The sequence below is a fragment of the Myotis lucifugus genome, unplaced genomic scaffold (genome assembly GCF_000147115.1).
Source record: "Myotis lucifugus unplaced genomic scaffold, Myoluc2.0 scaffold_511, whole genome shotgun sequence".
Classification (NCBI taxonomy): Eukaryota; Metazoa; Chordata; class Mammalia; order Chiroptera; family Vespertilionidae; genus Myotis; species Myotis lucifugus.
The window spans coordinates 321174-342294 of NW_005871559.1; the positions used below are offsets into that span (position 1 = coordinate 321174).

The window sequence follows — 21121 nt, forward strand, 5'->3', positions numbered from 1 at the left end:
GGCTATTACATTTATTTCCTTTAATTACAGATTAGCATTACGGGAAGAATATAGTCCAAATAAAAACACCTGTTATATAACTAGAAAACTACATTTCCTTTGGGATTACACCTCTAGTTGGCCAAAAAAATATACTGAGATTCAGGCCAGCACTTGATTCTGACAGATATCGACAAATGAGACCATTAGATTTTTATTTCTGCCAGCAAAAAAAAACACCCAACAATAAAAAAAAACACGATTTCAGACTTAATGCAGTTAGGACAGAGTACCTTGGCGGCAAAGTAAATCCCTTTGTCAACATAAGTAGGTTTTAGTATGACCTCCTAATGGATATAGTCCTGAAGACAAGAGGAGCACTGACCACTTCTCTTGTCATTTATTTGATAGTACGTTGCGTTTTGTATGGCGTGTTTAGAACTAAGGTAAATGTGGGTGGCGAAAGGCTGGATGTAGAATTTATTAGATTTTTTAAAAAATGTAATAACCGTGGGTGGCAATCCTCCTCCGGAGAGGTTAGAGCCATGTAGCCCCTCCTGCGTGGAGATAACACTGCCTCCTGTTATTATAGACCCTATCGGGCACGTGACCCAGATATATTTTCCTCAGTGCTGTGAAGCTGGTCGGCTCCCACAGTTTCCGTGCCTGTCTTGTTTCTATGGTAACCCTGCACCCACTGTCCTTGCAGAGAAACCCTGAAGCAGGCAGCTGCTCAGAAGTCCCAGCAGCTTTCAGCACTGAAAGCGGAGAACGTGAAACTTGCCGAGGAGCTGGGGCGAAGCAGGGACGAAGTCACGAGTCATCAGAAGGTCAGTGGGCCTCGGGTGGGCGTCCCTGTCTCGGACACGCCGATGCCTGCTGCTGCCAGCAGGGCGCTGCTTAGAGGCAACTCCAGATGAGTTCCATGTGGCTGGGTCCTTCCTACTGGGATGTCACGCCGCCGGTGTTACGTGTCTCCGTGTTTCCGAGTGTGCTATGCTATAGGGCTTAGGGTAGGAGTCACTGACAGGTCCTTACACACAGCACACCAACACTGGGAACTTGCAAGCAACTAGAAATTAAGATCATTATTAGCTGATCTTATAGCAATGCGTTTACATGGACAGGACAGTATCTTCTTCCTACTACACTTTTAAAATGATTTTCTCTAAGATTTTGTTTTTTCTTTCATCAAAATTGGCTTTAAGAGAACAGATTCCAAGAATACGGTTTTGGTGTGAGGCTTGGCAGCTGTTTCTAAATAGAACTCCGCTTCACTTTAAATTTTAAGACATTGAACAGACATTCCTACTGGAACCACGTGTATGTGTGCACTCCTGTGCATTGGTGTGCAGGAGGTGCGTTACACCCAGAATGAACACTGGCCACAGCCCGTTTGCTCCTGTATTTAAATCCCACAGGTTTCTGGCAAGTTTTTTAGCCACTGAAACCAACCTGACTTTAAAGAATGCCATTTTCTGCTCTTTATTCTTTAGCAGCCAGATCCAAGTGCTCGGTTGTTAGTCACACCTCATGTCAGAGCCGAAGCCCAAAGAGGCATCGCGGAGGGAACATCACTGTGTAGTAACTCTGGCTCTGCCCGTCAAGGGGAAAAATTTTCCCAGCATGCTTTGCAAACATTCATTCTCACGGGGTGGAGTAGTTTGGGGTAAGTGTGTAGCGTATCTGCGGACATATGGTGCAGTCTATGGCGATGTTGAGCTCAGACTTTTAAAGTCTTTGGAGAGCTCTGGCTGGTTTGGCTCAGTGGATAGAGCATCAGCCTGCAGACTGAAGGGTCCCGGGTTCGATTCCAGTCAAGGGCACATGCCCAGGTTGTGGGCTTGATCCCCAGTAGGGGGCATGCAGGAGGCAGCCAATCAATGATTCTCTCTCATCATTGATGTTTCTCTCTCTCTCTCTCTCTCTCTCTCTCTCTCTCTCTCTCTCTCTCTCTCCCTCTCTCCCTCTCCCTCCGTCCCTCCCTCCCTCCCTCCCTCCCTCCCTCCCTCTCTGAAATCAATAAAAAAATATTAAAAAAAAAAGTCTTTGGAGAGTTGAACTCAGACTTTTAAAGTCTCCATTATAGATTTCCGCAAAAGGGATGCCTCATCTCTCCAGCTTCTGGGAGGACCACGGTGCTGTTGGCAATGGTCTCTCTCTGTTGAGTCCTCCCATGTGACAGGCACAAATAAGTGACAGCTGTCATCTCACTCATCTGCACAGTGATGCTAGGAGTGGCACTGTCATGAACCCATTCGTAAGAGGGGAAACAGGAACACAGAGAAGATGGTAACTTGCTCAGCCTCCTTCAGCTAATGGTGTCAGGAACCATTTGTCGTCTTCTGATTTGGGCCAGGACAGAATCGGAGCGGGCTGCCTTACAGAGGGTGGTGTGCTCGCCTTCGATCGGTGCACGAGAAGCTGGCGTTCATGAGAAGTAGGAACCCAGGAGAGGTTTTCTTCCCTGGTGCAGCCCCGGCGTCTGAAGCTCAGGGTAGCTCTGAGGTCGGTGAGTCTGTGCAGATTGGCCAGGGAAGGCCCTCAGCTCAGTGCCGCGTCTGTTCCCATCTCCTTCATCTTGTTCTGTTGAACTTGTCTCGGGGGGAGCATGGAGAGCGGGTTCCGTAAGTGGGAGGAGCACCCAGAGGTCATCCTCTCGTCTCATGCCCTGACCTTCGCGGGCCGTTGATTACATTTCTGTTTCTGTCACCCAGATCCAGAGGGGACTCCGTAGGGGCCGTCGCAGTGCCTCGGGAGGCTTTCGGGGCTCCTCTCCCCCAGCTCTTCCTCTTCTGCATGTTGGGGTCTGACCTACCTTCCTTTCGAAAAGGTTTTGTGACTAAACATTTGAAAGTCAGTGACGTTGAAGGGTGTTAGGAAACAGCACCTGCAAAGGAGCAGCTAAGAAAATGACTTCCCTGTAAGGACTGAGGCTGCTATGCCCTTTGCTGTTTTCTAGGTTTTGCTCAGGAGAGACCAGGGGTGTGAGTAAAGCATCATAGGCTTCGATGCTCGAGGTTGTTAACGACATTGATCACCAAGAAGGAGGGATACACCAAGAAGGGATACTCTTCCCTTCTTATAGTTCTGCAGTTTTACATAGAGACGTATGTGTGTGTGTGTGTGTGTGTGTGTATGTGTGTACATATTTCAGAAGAGTGGCGAGAAGCACCCATTTAAAATACCTTCAAAGAAACCTTAGTCTAAAGAAGGCTGGTGCATTCACTGGCTTATTCCTCTGATTGTATGACCTCTGGGAACCTAGAGCACTTTTACTTACGTGAAATTACAAATTTTTACTCTCTTACGTTTCCAAACTATTGATCTACTATGTTCAGAAATATAATACAGAGCCAGTGTTTGGCAGAAACACTATTAAAAAAAAAAGACTTTTCAATGTAGTTCTAATAAAAATATTTAGTGTTTCATTCTAAAAATTAATACAGCGAAGACTAGATTGACACGGGGTAGGATCTGAATTATCCTGGCTCCCTTACTTAGCGGCCCCAAAACTCACTGCACAGCACGTGAGCGGACTACTATGCACATTTCACAGAATCGTCACAGCACAGCTCTGAGACAGTGGGTTACTTTGTAGTCGAAGCGGAGGCTCAAAAGTGAGGTCACTTGCGAAGGACATAAATTCACTGCTGTACCATTTTATAGTGTACAGTTCAGTGGCATGTAGTCCATTCACAGTGTTGTGCTGGTCCAGAACAGCTTCATCACCTCAAACGGAGACCCTGCCCCGTTTAAGCAGTCACTCCCCATTCCTCTTCCAGCCCCTGGCAACACTAATCTCTTCTCCCTCCCCACTTGGTGAATTTTGTCTCTATGGATTTGATGATGATTTTTAATCCTCACCCAAGGATATTTTTTCCATTGATTTCTAGATCAAGTGGAAGGGGGAGAGGAGGGGAGAGAGAGAGAAACATCAATGTGAGAGAGAGACATCGATTGGTTGCCTCCCACTCACACCCTGACTGGGCCTGGGGAACCTGCAACCAAGGCATGTGCCCTTGACCAGAAATTGAACCTGGGGCCCTTCGGGCTGAGGGCCGACGCCCTAACCACTGAGCAAAATCGGCCGGCGCTGCTTATTCTTGATATTTCCCATAAATGGCATCATACAGCATGTGTCTGTCTGTGTCTGGCTTCTCAGCATCGTGCTCTCAAGGTTCATGCAGGATGTGGAAGGTGTCAGTGCTTTGTTCCTTTTCGTGGCCGAATAGTATTTTATTGGGTGGACGGACCACATTTTGTCTGTCCCTTTGCTTCAGGTGTTTTATGTCTCCTTTCTCCATTCATCTTGTCACCTCTCCCTCCTGATGTCTGCGTGCTGCCTGTAGTTGCTACCACTAGTTTTCCATTCAGATCCCCCGTGGGCTGAGAAATCTCGTTTCCTTGAAAGCAGTTCTAAATCTTGCTGTGCGGTTTCACACTTACAACCCCAATTCTTCCTTCTTTTCAAACTTTAAAAAAGAGTGTTCTGTTTTCTGCCTCTGTCTTCTACCTCCCCTCTTCCTCCCAGCCCCCTGCATGCTGCTCTTTGCACCGAGGTGACTCGTGCCTGAGTCATCGCTTACCAAGTGGCGCCACCGATCTTGCCTTCAATCCCTCTCTGAGCACCTGGCACCGCCACCTGCATTCTCAATGCTCCCCTTGTAACTTCTGCTCCTTCCACTCTTTTCGCTGCATCTCCTGCTGTACCTGGTCATCTCTATTCACAGCTCTGCCGTGACATTCCTTCTCCCTCCCCATGTGGTGAACCTCTCCTCATTGTCAGAAGCCCACCCTAAAGTTCGTCGCCTCTCAGCTCAGAGCTCTCGGCTCCTTCTTTGTGTTCCTGTCACAGTTGCCGCTTGTTGTCTTACGTGGAGCACTCAGAGCTCCATGTTGTGGTTGTTTCTACTCTTCTCTCCCCACACGGGCCGTGGGACAGCAGGAGTCGTGGGACCAGGCAGGAGTGGGATGAAATGAGTGTGTTGTGTTTAGCCAGGGCTTCACGTCCTGTCCTGTCTTTCAGGGGGTGTAGAGACATTGAGATGCCCTTGGACTTCCTCACACATCCAGTCCAAAGCTTTGTTGCAGATAGTTGTGCTGCCAAAAGCCTGATCTTTTAAAAAAAAATTTCTTTTTATTGATTTCAGGAGGAAGGGGGAGGAAGAGAGATAGAAACATCAATGATGAGAGAGAATCATTAATCAGCTGCTTCCTGCACATCCCTACTGGGGATAGAGTGTGCAACCGGGCATGTGCCATGACCGGGAATTGAACTGTGACCTCCTGGTTCATAGGTCGACACTCAAGCACTGAGCCACACTGGCCAGGCAAAAGCCCAATCTTTAACGGGGGGGGAAGGGGGCACTTGCTATGTGTGGACGGTGGATCTCTCTCCCTTCCTCTCTGTAAATGTTCAGGGTGTGGATTAAGGGGGGCCACGTGGTCTCAGGAGGAATGGAGAGCATGCAGAGCATTCTTTCTTTTCATGGGAAATACTAAAAATAACCATCTTACTGTGAGTTCTGTTCCAATAGTCATCTTAGGCAGTCACTTCTGAAATGTCTGATTTATCATTCCCAACCCTCATACCTCTTTTCCTTTGTAAGGATTGCAGATGCACTCGGCTGTCACTATGGGAACTGTGCTGATTTCCCCTGGTTATTTGCAGAATGAGGTTACAGTTTGCCTGTGACAACTGGATAGGATTAGAGACTCAATACCAGTATTTCATCCACAGTTCTTCTTGGTTATAGCATGTGGTGCATATAAAAAACATTACACGGGGTTATCGTCTAAATTGAGTCAGGAATGGGCTCTGGCCAGGCAGCTCAGTTGGTTAGAATGTCATCCCAATATACCGAGGTTGCAGGTTCAAACCCTAGTCAGGGCACATACAAGAATCAACCAGTGAATGCATCAGTAAGATCGATGTTTCTGTCTCTCTCTTCCCCTCTCTGTCTCTCTCTGTCTCTCTCTCTCTCTTTCAAATTAATAAATAAGAATTTAAAACTAAATAAATAAGTTGATGCATTAGTGATTGCCTGCCTCTTAAACAAACCTGAATTACCAAACATGAATGCTTGGGAAGGGAATGCTATTTTTAGTTTGCCATGTTTTATTTTGGAGAAATGGTGATCATCAACCATCACAATTTTCATGTGGGCTCAGGGATTTCTGGGCAAGTGGGGCTGAGTGAAGCTGGACCACAGAATCTCTGTCTCTCCTTTTTTAAAATATAACTTTTAAATTAATTTTTATTGATTTCAGAGAGGAAGGGAGAAGGAGAGAGAGCTAGAAACATCATTGACTGGCTGCCTCTTGCACACCCCCTACTGGGGATCGAGCCTGAAACTCGGGCCTGTGCCCTGACCAGGAATGGAACCCTGACCTCCTGGTTCATAGGTTGACGCTCAACCACTGACCCATACTGGCTGGGATCTTCACTCTTCTTTACACCAGAGGGTTCCCTCTTTCTTTCTGTTTTATGACTTGACTCTTTTTTTTTCTTTTCTTTTTTTTTTTTCCTTAAATATATTTTATTGATTTTTTACAGAGAGGAAGGGAGAGAGATAGAGAGTTAGAAACATCGATGAGAGAGAAACATCGATCAGCCGCCTCCTGCACATCTCCTACTGGGGATGTGCCCGCAACCCAGGTACATGCCCTTGACCGGAATCGAACCTGGGACCCTTCAGTCCGCAGGCCGACGCTCTATCCACTGAGCCAAACCGGTTTCGGCATTTATGACTTGACTCTTTAGAAACCTTTGTATTTTATAGGCGAGAAACGAAGGCTTGTGATAGAGCAAGCATAAAACAGGCCCACAGAGAGTAGACGACCTGTTCCTGCTCTCCCTGAGTCGGTGACATTCAGCCTCTGTTGTTTCAGGAAAGGAACCAGAATGTTCATGACATTTTCACTCATCCGTTAACATTTATTGAATGTCTGAGGCAGTGATGAGCTTGGCGTGTCAGCATTTTGAAAAACCCTAACTTAACTCTGGTGCCGTGTCACATATAGAAATTTTTTGATATTTGCAACCATAGTAAAACAAAGACTTATATTTTTGATATTTATTTTATATATTTAAATGCCATTTAACAAAGAAAAATCAACCAAAAAGATGAGTTCGCGTGTCACCTCTGACACGTGTGTCATAGGTTCGCCATCACTGGTCTAAGGTTTATGCCCCTTTACTGTTCAGATGTTGTTTAATACTTTGTTTTGTTTTGTAAATCCTCACTCGAGGATATTTTTTTCCATCAATTTTCTTTGAGTGAGTGGAAGGGAAGGAGGGAGGGGGAAAGAGAGAGAAACATTGATGAGAGAGAGACACTCCATCGGTTGACTGTCGCATGCACTCCAACCCGGTCAGGGATCCTGCAACCCAGGTATGTGCCCTTGACCAGGAATTGAACTCTCGAACCCTTGGTCTGTGGGCGGCCGACACTCTAACCACTGAGCAAAACCAGCTGTTGATTAATAGTTTTAATTCTCGAGTCCGTGAGGAAAGGGAGTCAGTCAGGTCATACATGGTTTATCAACAAATAGCTGTACATCCTGTGATATGGTGCCAGCTGCTCTCACTGCCTGGGGCCTGGGAATGGAACCCGGGGCATGAGAACTAGGCCTCCCTGCCGGCTCGTTAGGAACTGAACTTCCATGTATGTGCTTTTTTCCAGGTGGAAGAGGAGAGATCTGTGCTCAACAATCAGTTGTTAGAAATGAAAAAGAGGTAGGTCTTCTTTTTCTGTTTATCATTGGCATGTGTGTGAGTGTGCGAGTTTAATAAGGAAAATGTTAGGAGGTGATGTGTGCGGTGACTTATAGAAAGTGTGCAACCTTCTCATTCAGAAAATTGCATCCTGATAGCTCAGTACTCACCATTGACAAATGATGAAAACTCATTTGCCAAAGTCTCAGTCTTCATTCCTAAAACAAAGAACCGCTGCAGTTGAAGTCACGTTCAGTTGCATTTGTTTGGAAGTTTTCTAAAAGCAGATTGTCTCGTATGATACTGCTGCTCCCTCCTAGTTTCAGTAACTAGAAAATGCTATCACTTTACAGGGAGTAATTGATCGGCCTATAAACACTGATTTCCATGATGTAAAAATTTTAATTTTTCAATAATAACGGGTAACATAATTATAAATGTTTCCATTTATTTTCAGAAAAAAGAGCTTTGTCATTTTATTCATGATAATCACACAGTATTCAAGTCAAAGCCTTCCAGTCCTTTTGAGTAAGGATACACAGGCCCACAGAAATAGTCATTTAGAAGCTTAGTGCTTTTATGCATCCTGACAGCCTGTCTGCTCTTTTAAAATGTGCAGTTTGTGTCTAGAGAAATTAAAAAAAAAGTGAAATAAAGTAGAAAAACAAGAATTCTCCATGTTCTTGCAAAGTATTCTCTTACTTGTCAGGGCCGAGGGGCTCCCCTGCCCAGGCAGCTGCCCATGGGTGCTATTTACACTGCAGCGCCCCTCCTGCCCGCTCGGCAAACCTGCTGAGGGATTGAGGGCTGCACTTCGCCCATAAGATATCTGAGTTCCATAAGCTACATCCTAAAGGATGTTGGGCCTTGGTCCAGGGGTGCCATTCGTCCTTTCCCTCTCTAATTAGATTCATTCTTGGTTAAAGTTTCACACCAGAATGCACGTGTTTCGTCACCGCCACGCCCCTGGCCCCGCCTGGTGTCCTCCAGGTGACCATGCGTGAGCGTGGTGACCAGGCTGACCTGCCTTAGCCCAGCTTCTGCGTGCAGGCACAGCCCCGCCCATGTGGGCCTCAGGTGTTTATTTTTACATCCATACGGCTTTGTTTCTTTAAAAAGAACTTCGTGGGGGAGATCTGTAATACTCTCAACCATCAAGATAATTTTTAAAAAAGAAGCAGCAGCAGCAGCTCATGTCCGCAGTTATCCAGGTCAGGTGAAAAAGTTCATAGGGCTCTTCCTGTGACATCCTGGCCAGCGGACAAATAAAAACGGGCTGATGTAAGCCCTGGCATGTCCCCTTGCATTGACGTAGCAGTTGGTAATTCTCAATTCTGTAATCTCAGAACAACCCACTGAAGTATATGGTGAGGCGTGCATTTAAAAATGATGAAACCTCAACAGCAAAGATAAACTAAAAAAAAAAAAAAAAAAAAAGGATGAAGTGCCAGCCTGAAGAGTCAGGCACCTTGGCCAAAAGCTCAGATGCAGGTGTAAGACACAGATCCTCAGATTTTTATGCTGGTTCTTGTCTCACTGTACACTTACTATTATTCATTTTTAAAAGAAAGATGCTGTGCTTTGTCCGTCCTTACCACATGTCTTTCAAAATGTGATTGGGGCCCTAGCTGGTTTGGCTCAGTGGATAGAGTGTCGGCCTGTGGACTGAAGGGTCCTGGGTTCAATTCTGGTCAAGGGCACATGCCTGGGTTGCGGGCTTGGTCCCCAGTAGGGGGCGTGCAGGAGGCAGCCAATCAATGATTCTCTCTCATCATTGATGTTTCTATCTCTCTCTCTCCCTTCCTCTCTGAAATCAATAAAAAAAAATATTTTTAAAAAAATGTGATTGGGCGTTGACTTTTTTCATGGCTTCAAAAGGTGGAACATCCCTATCTTCCTATTTCACCATCTCTGCTCCTGTTTTCGGTGCTGGATATGTTTAAGAGAAAGTCTCTTAAAAATCACTCTTGTTATTAGTAAATGCAGATAAAAATGATAATTTTTCTGGGAGTGAAAAAAAATTTAAAGCTATGTTTTCATATTTACAACTATTTTTTTAAAATATATTTTTTTATTGATTTCAGTGAGGAAGAGAAAGGGGGAGAGAGAAAACATCAATGATGAGAAAGAATCATTGATCGGCTGCTTCCTGCACGCCCCCTACTGGGGATCTAGCCCACAACCCAGGCATGTGCCCTGACCAGAAATTGAACTGTGACCTCTGGTTCATAGGTAGAGGCTCAACCACTGAGCCATACCGGCCAGGCTACACCTTTTTTTCCTCTCTCTCTCTCTCTTTTTTTTTTTGTTAAATTGTTTATTAACCCTCATGGAAAGTTATGTCTGTTTCAGAAATCTGAAAGCAAGAATATATTTGAGCTAATAATTTGAACCCCTAAACACCTTCTAAAGTCAGTTTGATAAAGGATTTGTATATAGGTCTATGTGTATCATAGTCAAGTAAATTTAGCATAGAGTACTAAAAAGAATTTGATCTGCTCTTACTTCAAAAGTCTGGAAAGTACTTAAATCATAAAGTTATTTGAGTTGTAGTTGTTGAAACAAAAATAGAGATCTTAGTCGACAGTTTAATTTGGAAGTGACCATTGAATAGACATAAGCAAGCATAGACTTGCCTTCATTACACTGAAGTCATTGTATTGAAGTGCAGTGCTTACTCCTGACTGTAGGATGAAGCTGCTTTTCGTGAAGAAATTAGTAACAAAAAGGGGACATCTGTAATACTGTCAATAATAAAGATAAATTTTTAAAAAAGAAAGTAGTAACATCCTTCTGTATTGCCAAAGTTTTTTGGTATCTAAACATTGAATTGCAAGCAATATGTAGTCAAGATTTTCCTCTTAAGAATGTAATCATTGCCCAGCCAGCGTGGCTCAGTGGTTGAGCGTCAACCTATAAACCAGGAGGTGGTGGTTCAATTCTCAGTCAGGGAACATGCCCAGGTTGTGGACTTCATCCCCAGTGGGGGGGAGGGGGCGGTGTGTAGGAGGCAGCTAGCTGATCAATGATTCTCATCATTGATGTTTCTCCCTCTCCCCTTCCTCTCTGAAATCAATAAAAATATATATAAATATCTTTTAAAAATGTAATTATTTCCTTGGAAAACTGGTTTCCACGTTAGGCAGACCTCCTTCAAAACAGATTCCAAGATGTCTGAGAGATATGGCAGAGCCGGACTTGACTTGCCGTAACTGACCCCTGAGGTCTGCAAGCAGATGGGAGAACTTGTTTGGCTTCCCTCCCTCCCTCCCTCCCTCCAGGCTTTTTGATGTCAAAGAAGGGACTTGAGAGCCAAAATCTTAGACATGGACTTGTTGGAGGCAGAATTAATTCTGTTCGTGTAAATGACAGATTGCCGTCAGGGCTGGAAACCGGTAGACGGTTCCCTCGACAAATCCTGCAGAGTCCCTTGCTGCTCACTGTGGGTGGGTGGCTGTCTGACTGTCTCCGAGCTGTCGCTGCGTACAATGCTCACTTCACCCCTCTCTCTTCCCTTCCTACTCTTGCTTCCTTTGCTATATCTGTGTGTCTTTCATGGTAAGACTAAAGAAAGTCTATCCACATTATAATAAATAAATTTCATATATTTTTAGTAAACCAAATGGTCGTATATATATTTTTGGCTGCCTTTGTCCCTCTGTGTCTTGCTTTTGTTTTGTAAAATATTCTCAGCAGTATATGCACACACACTCACACACACATTATCTTTTTTTTTTTAAAGCAAAGAATTGCAGTGCAAACTTTTCCTGACTGATTTGCATTTCTCTTCATGTTTCTAATATTTGGTTCTTGTTATCTTGCATTTTTAAAGCTTGCCCAGTTACACGTTAAGGTATTTGCTTTACTGCTAGAATTTATTTCTTGTGCAAGTAGTAAGGAAAGAATCTGGCTAGTATGTTCCCTTGGAGGAAAGATTTCGGGCCACTCCGGCCCTTCCTTCGTATTCTGCTTATCTTCCCTATTTGACGTTTGAGTAACACCAAGTCATCCCAGTCAGCATGGCTTCAGGGAACACGGGCCCGCCTGCCGGTGTGATTTGTGATGCAGAGGTCAGTGATGCTGGCTAAATGGTTTAACTCAGCCTCTCTCGGTCTGCACAGTGGGGTTGGGGCTTAGAAATAGTGAAGGAAGCCAGCAGTGAGGATCTGCCCCAAAGATGAGCTGCTAACAGCTGTTTGTCCTGCCATTTGTCACAAGTTCGGTCCCTTCCTCAACCATGCATCTTTTGATAACTGTACAAGGAGCGAGCGTTCTGCTTGCCCTCTCCTTCTAAAGCGGCCTTGCTCAGAGGCTGTGTGTATGTGAGGATGAGCAGATCAAGATACCGTGCCTTCCTCCTCCCGCCGGCTGGTGGGCCCCAACACAAGTGAAGCTCTGGAAACAGGTGTTACTATAGAGTAAACCACCAAGTCAGTTTGCTAGAGGCTTAAGGAGTCTGAGCTCTATTGAATCTTTGGATCTCGTCAGATACTTACTTTCCAGGGGGAAGGAGGGTTCGTACGTTCCTCCCGTTAAAATCGTTGTTTTGTTTTAATCCGAGCAAGATCCTATTTCCTAGCAAGGTGCCACTCAGTAATTCAGCGTCACCGCTGCTCACCCCATTTCAGTGTACAGATAGTGCTCGGATATTGAATTCCAGGAATGTTTGTAAGTCTCAAATTCTTTTCTTACTACTTATCATTCCGGGGTATGAGTGTCAGCCACACAATGAGATCAATACACTTAATATTTTATCTTTGTGTAGAATCTACCATAAATCATGAGAATTCTGTAATTCGTGTGCCGGATATCTTGGGTCTCACTAACCAGACATGTACATTCTTCCATTTCTAACCTGGGCCTCAGCTTTCAGTCCTTCCCGTTGGCTCTGAAACAGACCGAACCACGGCACGCTCCACACTCACCCAGTTACTTCCCAGCGGAACCGGGAGTAACTTGGCTTGTTGCCTAAGTTATGAGTTCTCACTGAGGATTAGCTCCATGAGTGACGTGTCCACCGGCCTGAGGGCTAGCTAGGAAAAATTCTCTCCAGTTTTGTCTTTTTCCAAACTATTATTGTGATTCCAGGTCTTTTTCCTCATTTCACACTGCGTATAATTTAAAAAAATTTTTAATTTTTAAAACTAGAGTTTCACAGAAGAGTTGCCAGGGTCGTTCCGAGTACTCCCACGTGCCCCCCCACCCCCCGGTCCCTTCACGTGGACATGGTCCATCCCCTGGTACATTGACCAAAACCTAGAAAGTGACATGCACACACTCTCAGCTAGACCCCTGACCTTACTCAGATCCCCCAGCCTTTCCACGAATGTCCTTTTTCTCCTCCAGGGTCCAGCCTACACATCACACCGCATCCAGTTGTCACCAAGGAGTTAGTTTCTCCCAGTCTGTGACCGTGCTCAGTCTGACCTCCTCCCTGGTGACTGTGACCGTGGCACTCTCGAATGCATGTAATTTCTCAACAAAAATCTAAATGTGCACACACACACACACATAGTAGCCGGCCCTTCCGGGTTGTGTCTATTGTGTCTTGCCCCCTCCCTCCTGGTCTTCCCTTCATCGTTCCCTTTCTTTTCCCACACCCTCCACGACAGGTGTTTCCCTTACTTCCCAGGCCTGGTCCCCCCTCCGCTGATGACCACAGCCGAGTCAGGCTGAGGACAGAAACCCAGTGCTGGCCCTTCTTCCTCCCGATGTTGCCACGCGTGCATTCTATCCCCAGAGCTCCACTTTAACATGTCTGCTCTGGCCTTTATGTAATTACCTGTCATTTCTACGAGCAATTTAATGTCCTCTTCAGGTTCCACGGAGGAAGAGGAAGACTCCTGCAGCCCGAATAGTAGTGGCACTATTTGCTACTGTTTGGCCCATTAGATCTCAAAAACTCATTCCTGGAACTTGCTACAAGTTACTGAAATTAGTGAGAACCAACCGATAATTCCAGCATAAAACTGCTCTGCATGACCTTGTATAATCGCTTTGCATGTGTGTATTTTAATTGTTGGTATTGCTTGGTAGTAGTTTACTCAAGAAATAGTCGAATTCAGCTGGGGTTCGATATTTAGAAGAATTCTTTGGGGGTGCAACAGTCTTATTTTTTTGTTTTTGTTTTTATAATCGTAAGTCTTCCAAAGTTACTGTTTCTTTAAACTCAAATGGATACAATGATAGGCAGATTCAAGCATGTCTGTGCATAGTGAACTTTTCCTCCCCTCACAGTAAGTAAAATTTGGAAGCATAATAGCCTTCTCCCTCTACAAGCCCCCTGGGATGCACTTTTTCTTTACATTAACTCGGGTTAATTGTGTGTGTGTTCTAGGACAGTCGTACACTGATCACTCTCTCGGCTGATTTCTGGAATTTTTAACTCTTTGGTCTTTTAGAGAATCCCAGTTGATAAAAGACGCAGATGAGGAAAAAGCCTCCTTGCAGAAGTCGATCAGCATCACTAGTGCCTTACTCACGGAGAAGGATGCCGAGCTGGAGAAGCTGAGGAACGAGGTAGAGTACCTTCCAGGGCGAATGTTCACGCTGCCCCGTTCTGTTCCCACACTTAAGCCGCGCGCTGTGTTGCAGGTCACGGTGCTCAGGGGAGAAAACGCCTCTGCCAAGTCCTTGCATTCAGTTGTCCAGTCTCTTGAGTCTGACAAGGTGAAGCTCGAGCTCAAGGTAAAGAACTTGGAGCTTCAACTCAAGGAAAACAAGAGGCAGCTCAGCAGCTCCTCAGGTAAAATGATGACCGGGGCGCCTCTCCCCCACCCCACTGCTCCCTGCAAAGGAGCCGTTTCTGGGCCAGATGCGCTGCTCCCCGATGTGGCCCTTTCCTCCTCGGCTCTCCCACCCTTTAGTCAGACAAGGGCTCGGCATCACCCAGGCCCCATGCGAAGGAGCGTGCCTGGTGTCCCCACTGTTGGGCTTTCCCCCTGGTCTTGAGTGTGGGTAGAAGCATAAGCTGGTAGATGCTGGCTGCCATCCCCGTACAGCCGTGGGTTCTGAAGGTACACAGTGAGGGAGAGCAGAGATGGTCCCTCGCTCCTCTAAATTCAGGTGGATGTGATGGCCATTCTTGCCCAGCAGTGAGCCAGCCCAAGAGAGAACGCTGGAGGAGTGAGGCCGGCGCAGGTCCCTCAGGGGTCCGGCAACGGGACAGGAACTCCTGAGTGTGTACTGAGAGGCGCATCTGGGAATTCCACAGAGAATGATTTTCAGTGCAATTACAAGGAAAAAAGATTGTGGTTTTTTAAACATCCCCCTCCATTTATTTTTATTTTTTTATATAAGGTAATACTGATACTCAGGCGGAAGAGGACGAAAGAGCCCAGGAGAGTCAGGTACTGCTCCTTCCTTCCTTTAGTTTGTTTACCTGCTATTTTAAAAAAGCATTTAATCTTGTGAACAGGTAGTGCATTCATATGATCTAAACATTAAGCAATATTAAAAATATGTTCAGCAACACATCTCCCTCCAAACCTTTCTCTCTGGTCAGTTCCCAGCTCTCCAATCAGGTAACCACCCAATTGGTGTCTTTTTAAAAAAGTCTTTTCAGGGATTTAAAAAAATGTAAATATAAGCCAAGACTAATACAGTCTTTTTCCTTTCCCTTTTAACGTACATGGTGGCATATTAATAAACTGATCTGTACTTCCTTTCTTTCTTCTTTTTCTTTTTTTTTTTTTCGCCTTACCTTGCCCCAAAAAGCTGAGCCCTAGCCCCTAAGCAATACCCCCTCTCCCAGCAGGCCCAAGGAAGCCAGCCTCAGTGTGTCAGAGTGATTTCCACAGGCACCTCTCCCTCGAGTCAGCAGCCCTTTTTACCTCTGATTCCCAGGCTGTGTATGCTCACTTAAGGGTCCTTTCCTGGAGGCAATCGTGTAGAGACCCGGGCTTCCCCATGACCCAGGTCAATTTGATTTTAACGGACCAGCCTGGAATACCCAGCCAAGGCCTAATAGCCCAATCTGGTCCCAAAGGGCTGACCCTAGTTCCGAAGAGCCAGCCTAGACCCTAAGACCCCAACCTAGTCCTGAATAGCCAAAGACAGTCCCAGAGGGCGGAGCCTAGCTCCAAAGAGCCAAAGCTCAGTCCCGAAGGGAAGGGAGGCGCCTAGCCCTGAAGAGCTGAGCCCAGACTAGAACAGCTGTAGCCAGTTCCGAAGAGCAGACCCTCACCCCGAAGAGCCTAGCCCAGCCTGGAAGAGCCCAGCCTCGCCCCTAAGCAATACCTACTCTTCCAGCAGGCCCCAGGGAGCCAGCCTCAGTGTGTCAGAGTGACTTCCACAGACACCGCTCCCTGGAGAGTCACGAGCCCTTTCAACCTCTGCACCTCCCTTTTATAGCTGTTCAGTGTTCCGTTATATGGATGAACTTAATGGAATTGGTTCTCTGTCCGTTGGCATGCCATTTGGGCGGTTTCTGATCTTCTAAGTGTATTGTAAACCATGCGGAAATGAATTGTCTTGGACATCTACCATTTTTCAGACATACTAGTATTTCTTTGGGGTAAATTTTAGAAGTAGAATTGCTCTGTCAAAAAGTTCCTGGCTTATCTCTACCTTACAAAGACAGGGTTCTCGAAAAATGTTTCCAAAATTAACAAAACAGCCTTAATTTTAAATGTGGGATTATATGGAAACAAAGTATTCTCTATTTGGAAATATAATGAGACAGACAATAAGCATCCATCTTCAGTTTTAATAATATATTTTAATAATATATCTTCGGGTATATTTATCCTGCGCAAAAATCACAGGTACAAAAGCCATCTTTCATTTTTAAATAAAAGCTCAGGGAGTTATTTGTCTGAAAGGATTCAGCAAACTACTAACTTACCCCAGTTAGCATTGTCTGCTTAGTGTGTATGTGTAATAAACATCCACTTAATTAACAGTGTTTTCTCTTTCTCCCCCTTTCCTTTCTGCTTCCATTTGTTTCATCTGCTGCTGCCAACACTTTCTTCCAACCAGCAAATGGTTTGTTTTATGTTTCCTAATTTGCGAGCACGTGTGTGTGTGTGTGTGTGTGTGTGTGTGTGTGTTTCCCCACTGTACTAAATCCATGTTGTGCTGTTTTCTTCTTCCCGAAACAGAGCTCCTAATATGATAAAGTCTTAGAAAATGCAGTTTAAGAAGCGAGGATAGATTCAATGGGTCTGCCTCCAGTGTTGGCAGGGATGTTCTCCAGAGAACCACAAAGCTACTGATTGCCAGCTTCACTTCATAACATGCCCCAGCAAGAGAAAGAGGACAACTAGTTCTTTAAAAATTGAATTACCTGTGTATGTGTATACACTCACTCACATTTTTAAAATTATAAAGTGAGATTTTTCTCATCAGCTATTTAGAATATATGAGAGCTTTTTATTATTTGTAGGAGAGGGAAGAAACTTTTTGTTTTTCAAGGAAAGTGCCCTTGGTTTGAAAGCAAATGTTAGGACAAGGGTGCTTCCTCCTGCTGGTCATCTCGTTATTCCACTGCCCAGTGAATCCTGGCACAGTTGCTTTTCCCAATTGGGGCACCTGAGCGCCACCCTGTTCCTGAGCATGTGCCAAAGGGCCTCCTCGGTGGAAATGGAGCTTGAGCCTTCCTTTAAAACTTCTCCATTTTTCTCTGAAGTCTCATTTACCATCATCCCACCACAACCCACCAGGGAGCCTGGTGTGAGGAGGATGTCCCTGTACTTTTTCAAAAGACGATACATTGTGGATTGGTTCTACAGTGCCATGAGACAGCTCTCTTGTTATGATTTTTGTGAAGTGTTGTGTGTGTGTGTGTGTGTGTGTGTGTGTGTGTATCAATATATAAAGCATAGGTTCAGTAACAGCCACCGCTGGCCCCTCTGTGATGTCCAGCACACTCAGCCATGACATGAGTCTACGTCCGTGACTTCTTGATAGGCAGGCAGCCCACCAGACACATTTCAGACATTTTATACATGTTTCTTTTCTTTTCCCTGAACAAATTAGATTGACTTCCTAAATTCAGTAATAGTGGACCTTCAGAGGAAGAATCAAGACCTCAAGCTGAAGGTGGAAATGATGTCAGAAGCGGCCCTTAATGGGAATGGCGATGACCTAAACAATTATGACAGGTATTTCATATGAGACAATACTGTTCAGTTCCATCTAAATAAACGGTGCTTTTAAAGTTAGGTTCCTTGGTGGGTTGGAGAGACAGTTGCCCTGTGGCTGATTGGCCATGAATCCATCCCATCACTCTGGCAAGACAGTGATACATATACACTAGAAATGGCTTTAATGTAAACATTTTATTTATTTACTTTTTAAATTTTTAAAAATATATTTTTATTGATTTTTAGAGAGAGAGGAAGGGAGAGGGATAGAGAGATAGAAACACAGAGGGAAAAAAATAACATGGGAGATTAAATATGGCGGTGGAGTAAGTAGATGCTGCAAGGACACGCTCCCAGGACCAAACTGGGAATTGCAACTAAAATACAGAAAAAGTCCCAGGACCAAACTGGAATTGCAACTAAAATACAGAAAAAGTTCCTGAATAATCAATGGGAGACTCACTGGAGAGAACCAGTGGGGGGATGGTGGGGGTGGCCTGAGGGGGTTAATGGGGGGAAAAGGGGACATATGTAATATTTCCAACAACAAAGAATTATTAAAGAAAAAGAAACATTGATGAGAGAAACAACATCAGTTGGCTGCCTTCTGCACACCCCCTACTGGGGATGGAGCTGGAACCCCGGGCATGTGCCCTGATCCAGAATTGAACCAGTGGCTTCCTGGTTCATGGGGGTCGACCCTCACCCACTGAGCCACACCAGCAGGGCTGATGTGAACATTTTATTTTATTTTTTAAGTATATTTTTATTGGTTTCAGAGAGAAAGGGAGAGGGGAAGAGAGAGAGAAACATCAGTGATGAGAGAGAATCATTGATTGGCTGCCTCCTGCACACGCCACATTGGGGAGTGAGCCCACAACCAGGGCATGTCCTGACTGGGAATGGAACCATGACCTCCTGGTTCCTAGGTCGACACTCAGCCACTGAGCCACACCAGCCAGCCTGATGTGAGCATTTTAAATAGGGATTGCAGTATTTACACTTGAGGTTTGCAGACTTGGCCGTAACTCCTGCTTGTTTTTTATCCTTTACTAGTGGTAGAGATGAGTTTCTGTTTTTCATTATTAAGTCTGTTGGGGTGACATTGGTTAATATGTGAGTTTCTGATCGTACACATGAACCTTTGCAGTGACGACCAGGAGAAACAGTCCAAGAAGAAACCTCGCCTCTTCTGTGACATATGTGACTGCTTCGATCTCCACGACACAGAGGACTGTCCCACCCAGGCGCAAATGTCGGAGGACCCCCCTCACTCCACACACCACGGCAGTCGGAGCGAGGAGCGCCCGTACTGTGAGATCTGCGAGATGTTTGGGCACTGGGCAACCAACTGCAACGACGACGAGACCTTCTGACGAAGCCTCACCTCTGGGACCGGGCTTTCTCGGACGCACCAGCATCGGGGCAACCGAACACCAGCATCATGTGTGCAGACTTCCGGACAACTCATGTTATTTTTGACCCCCACCAACAAATCTAAGAAAGTATTTTGATCTTCAACAAATCGCCCTTTTAGTTTCCCCGTATACGTTAGAATAATAAATACTTAGGAGGTGAGTTTTCACCTCTTATTTTTGGCGTCTTGATTTTTAAGTTCCAACAGGACGTTGCACCAGAGGTCGTTACATAGATTGTCCCGAGGGAAACCTCCAAGAACAATCCCTACCCTCCAGTACCTTATTTAAGTAACTTTAAATTATGCCATTCTCATATTTGCACTAAAATCTTCCCAGGCTGCGTTTTTGTATAGTGAGATGTTTTGGTTAAGCTTTGACACTGGAATGAGTTGAAAAAAAATGTGCCATTTTGCATTTTCATCTACTCATATAGAGCATTTTATTTTTAGTCGAAGAAATAACAGATCTTTGCACTACCTGATGTCAGTAGTGCCTTTACTTCAGGCTTGGTAACACTTAGGTGTGATGATAAATCATGAAACAGGTAAAGGGAGGGGGGAGCCCCCAAACTGCTGTGGGACGTTTTATAATCGATATGCTGCACCCACTTACTCTACTGTGGCGCTTTGTTTATTGGTTTTGCATAATTTCAGCTATATATTGTATGTATATATTTTTAAAAAAATCTCTATTTTGGGAAAAAGGATTCACAATTGTGTCTTTCTTTTCAGATTTTTACCTTTATGAAAAAGAAAACACTTAGAATGTTTATCAGGATGTAATGGGCTAGGCCAGAAATAGCATCACACAGCTTTGGAGCTATTTTTTATTTTTGTTTTCATTTTGTTTCTTTATCAGATCTAAATAAATACAATATTTTTCCTTCTCTAGCAGATATCCCCAGCAGTCGATTAATTAGATAATAAGCTGCTATACAACAGTTACATTAACCAATCTACAATCTTTACAAGTTGTATTTACTGTCTTTTTAGATGAATGTATGATGAGAAATTCAATATTAATAATTTTGGATTTTCTTATCACAAAAAATTAAATGAAGGACCTCAGCCACCAGAAGTTTATCAACCAGTTTTATTAAACTATTTATCTTGTTTTGAATTGAATGTCTTCTAGAAGATGTAAAAAGTAATAAATAAATGTATCTCCATGCTACATGTATAATAAGAACTTCTATAATTGTACATATGCCTTTGATGTATTTTCCCCTCAAGATTATTAATTGTATTTGACAAGTGAAAAACCTGTAATCAATTGAAATTTCTGGTTATAAACATAATAGGAATTGTTTCACAAACAATATGTAAAGCAGTATTAAAATTTGAGCAAAAAAATGTTCTGTACCTACTTTATTTTAGTTAAAAAATACCATTCTTTTTTTTTTTAAATAATTATTGTTGAAAGTATTACATACTAGTATGTTCCCCTTCTTCCCCCATTGACCCCCTCCAGCTCGCCCCTACCTCCACCCTTCACCTCCCCATTGTCTGTGTCCATGGGCCATGCATATAAAGTCCTTAGTTGATTACCTCCCACTCACTCATCCTCCTCCTCCCTCCCTGCTCTCCCCCTTACCTTCCCTCCGAGATTCCGCACTCTGTTCCATGCTTCCATGTCTCTGGATCCACTCTGTTCATCAGTTTATTCTGTTAATTAGATTCCACATATGAGTGAGATCATGTGATTCTTGTCTTTCTCTGACTGATTTATTCCACTTAGCATGATGCTCTCCAGATCCCTCCATGCTGTCTCAAAGGGTAAGAGATTCTTCTTTCTTACTGCTGCACAGTATTCCATGGTGTAAATGTACCACAGCTCATCTACTGATGGGCACTTGGGCTGTTCCCAGATCTCAGCTATTGTAACTTGTGCTGCTATGAACATAGGGGTGCATACATCCT

The 21121-nt window shown here is 44.5% G+C and overlaps 1 protein-coding gene across 1 annotated transcript in view; it reads left to right on the forward strand.

Annotated features, from left to right (window-relative positions):
• CLIP1 (CAP-Gly domain containing linker protein 1) overlaps window positions 1–20554 on the forward strand; it is a 62047-nt gene extending 41493 nt beyond the window's left edge. The window contains 7 exon segments of the mRNA XM_023745061.1: window positions 689–809; window positions 7668–7720; window positions 14101–14218; window positions 14294–14444; window positions 14999–15048; window positions 17678–17802; window positions 18935–20554. Coding sequence (XP_023600829.1) covers window positions 689–809; window positions 7668–7720; window positions 14101–14218; window positions 14294–14444; window positions 14999–15048; window positions 17678–17802; window positions 18935–19160 — 844 coding nt within the window. The 3' untranslated portion in view covers window positions 19161–20554.
• Window positions 20555–21121: the final 567 nt, after the last annotated feature.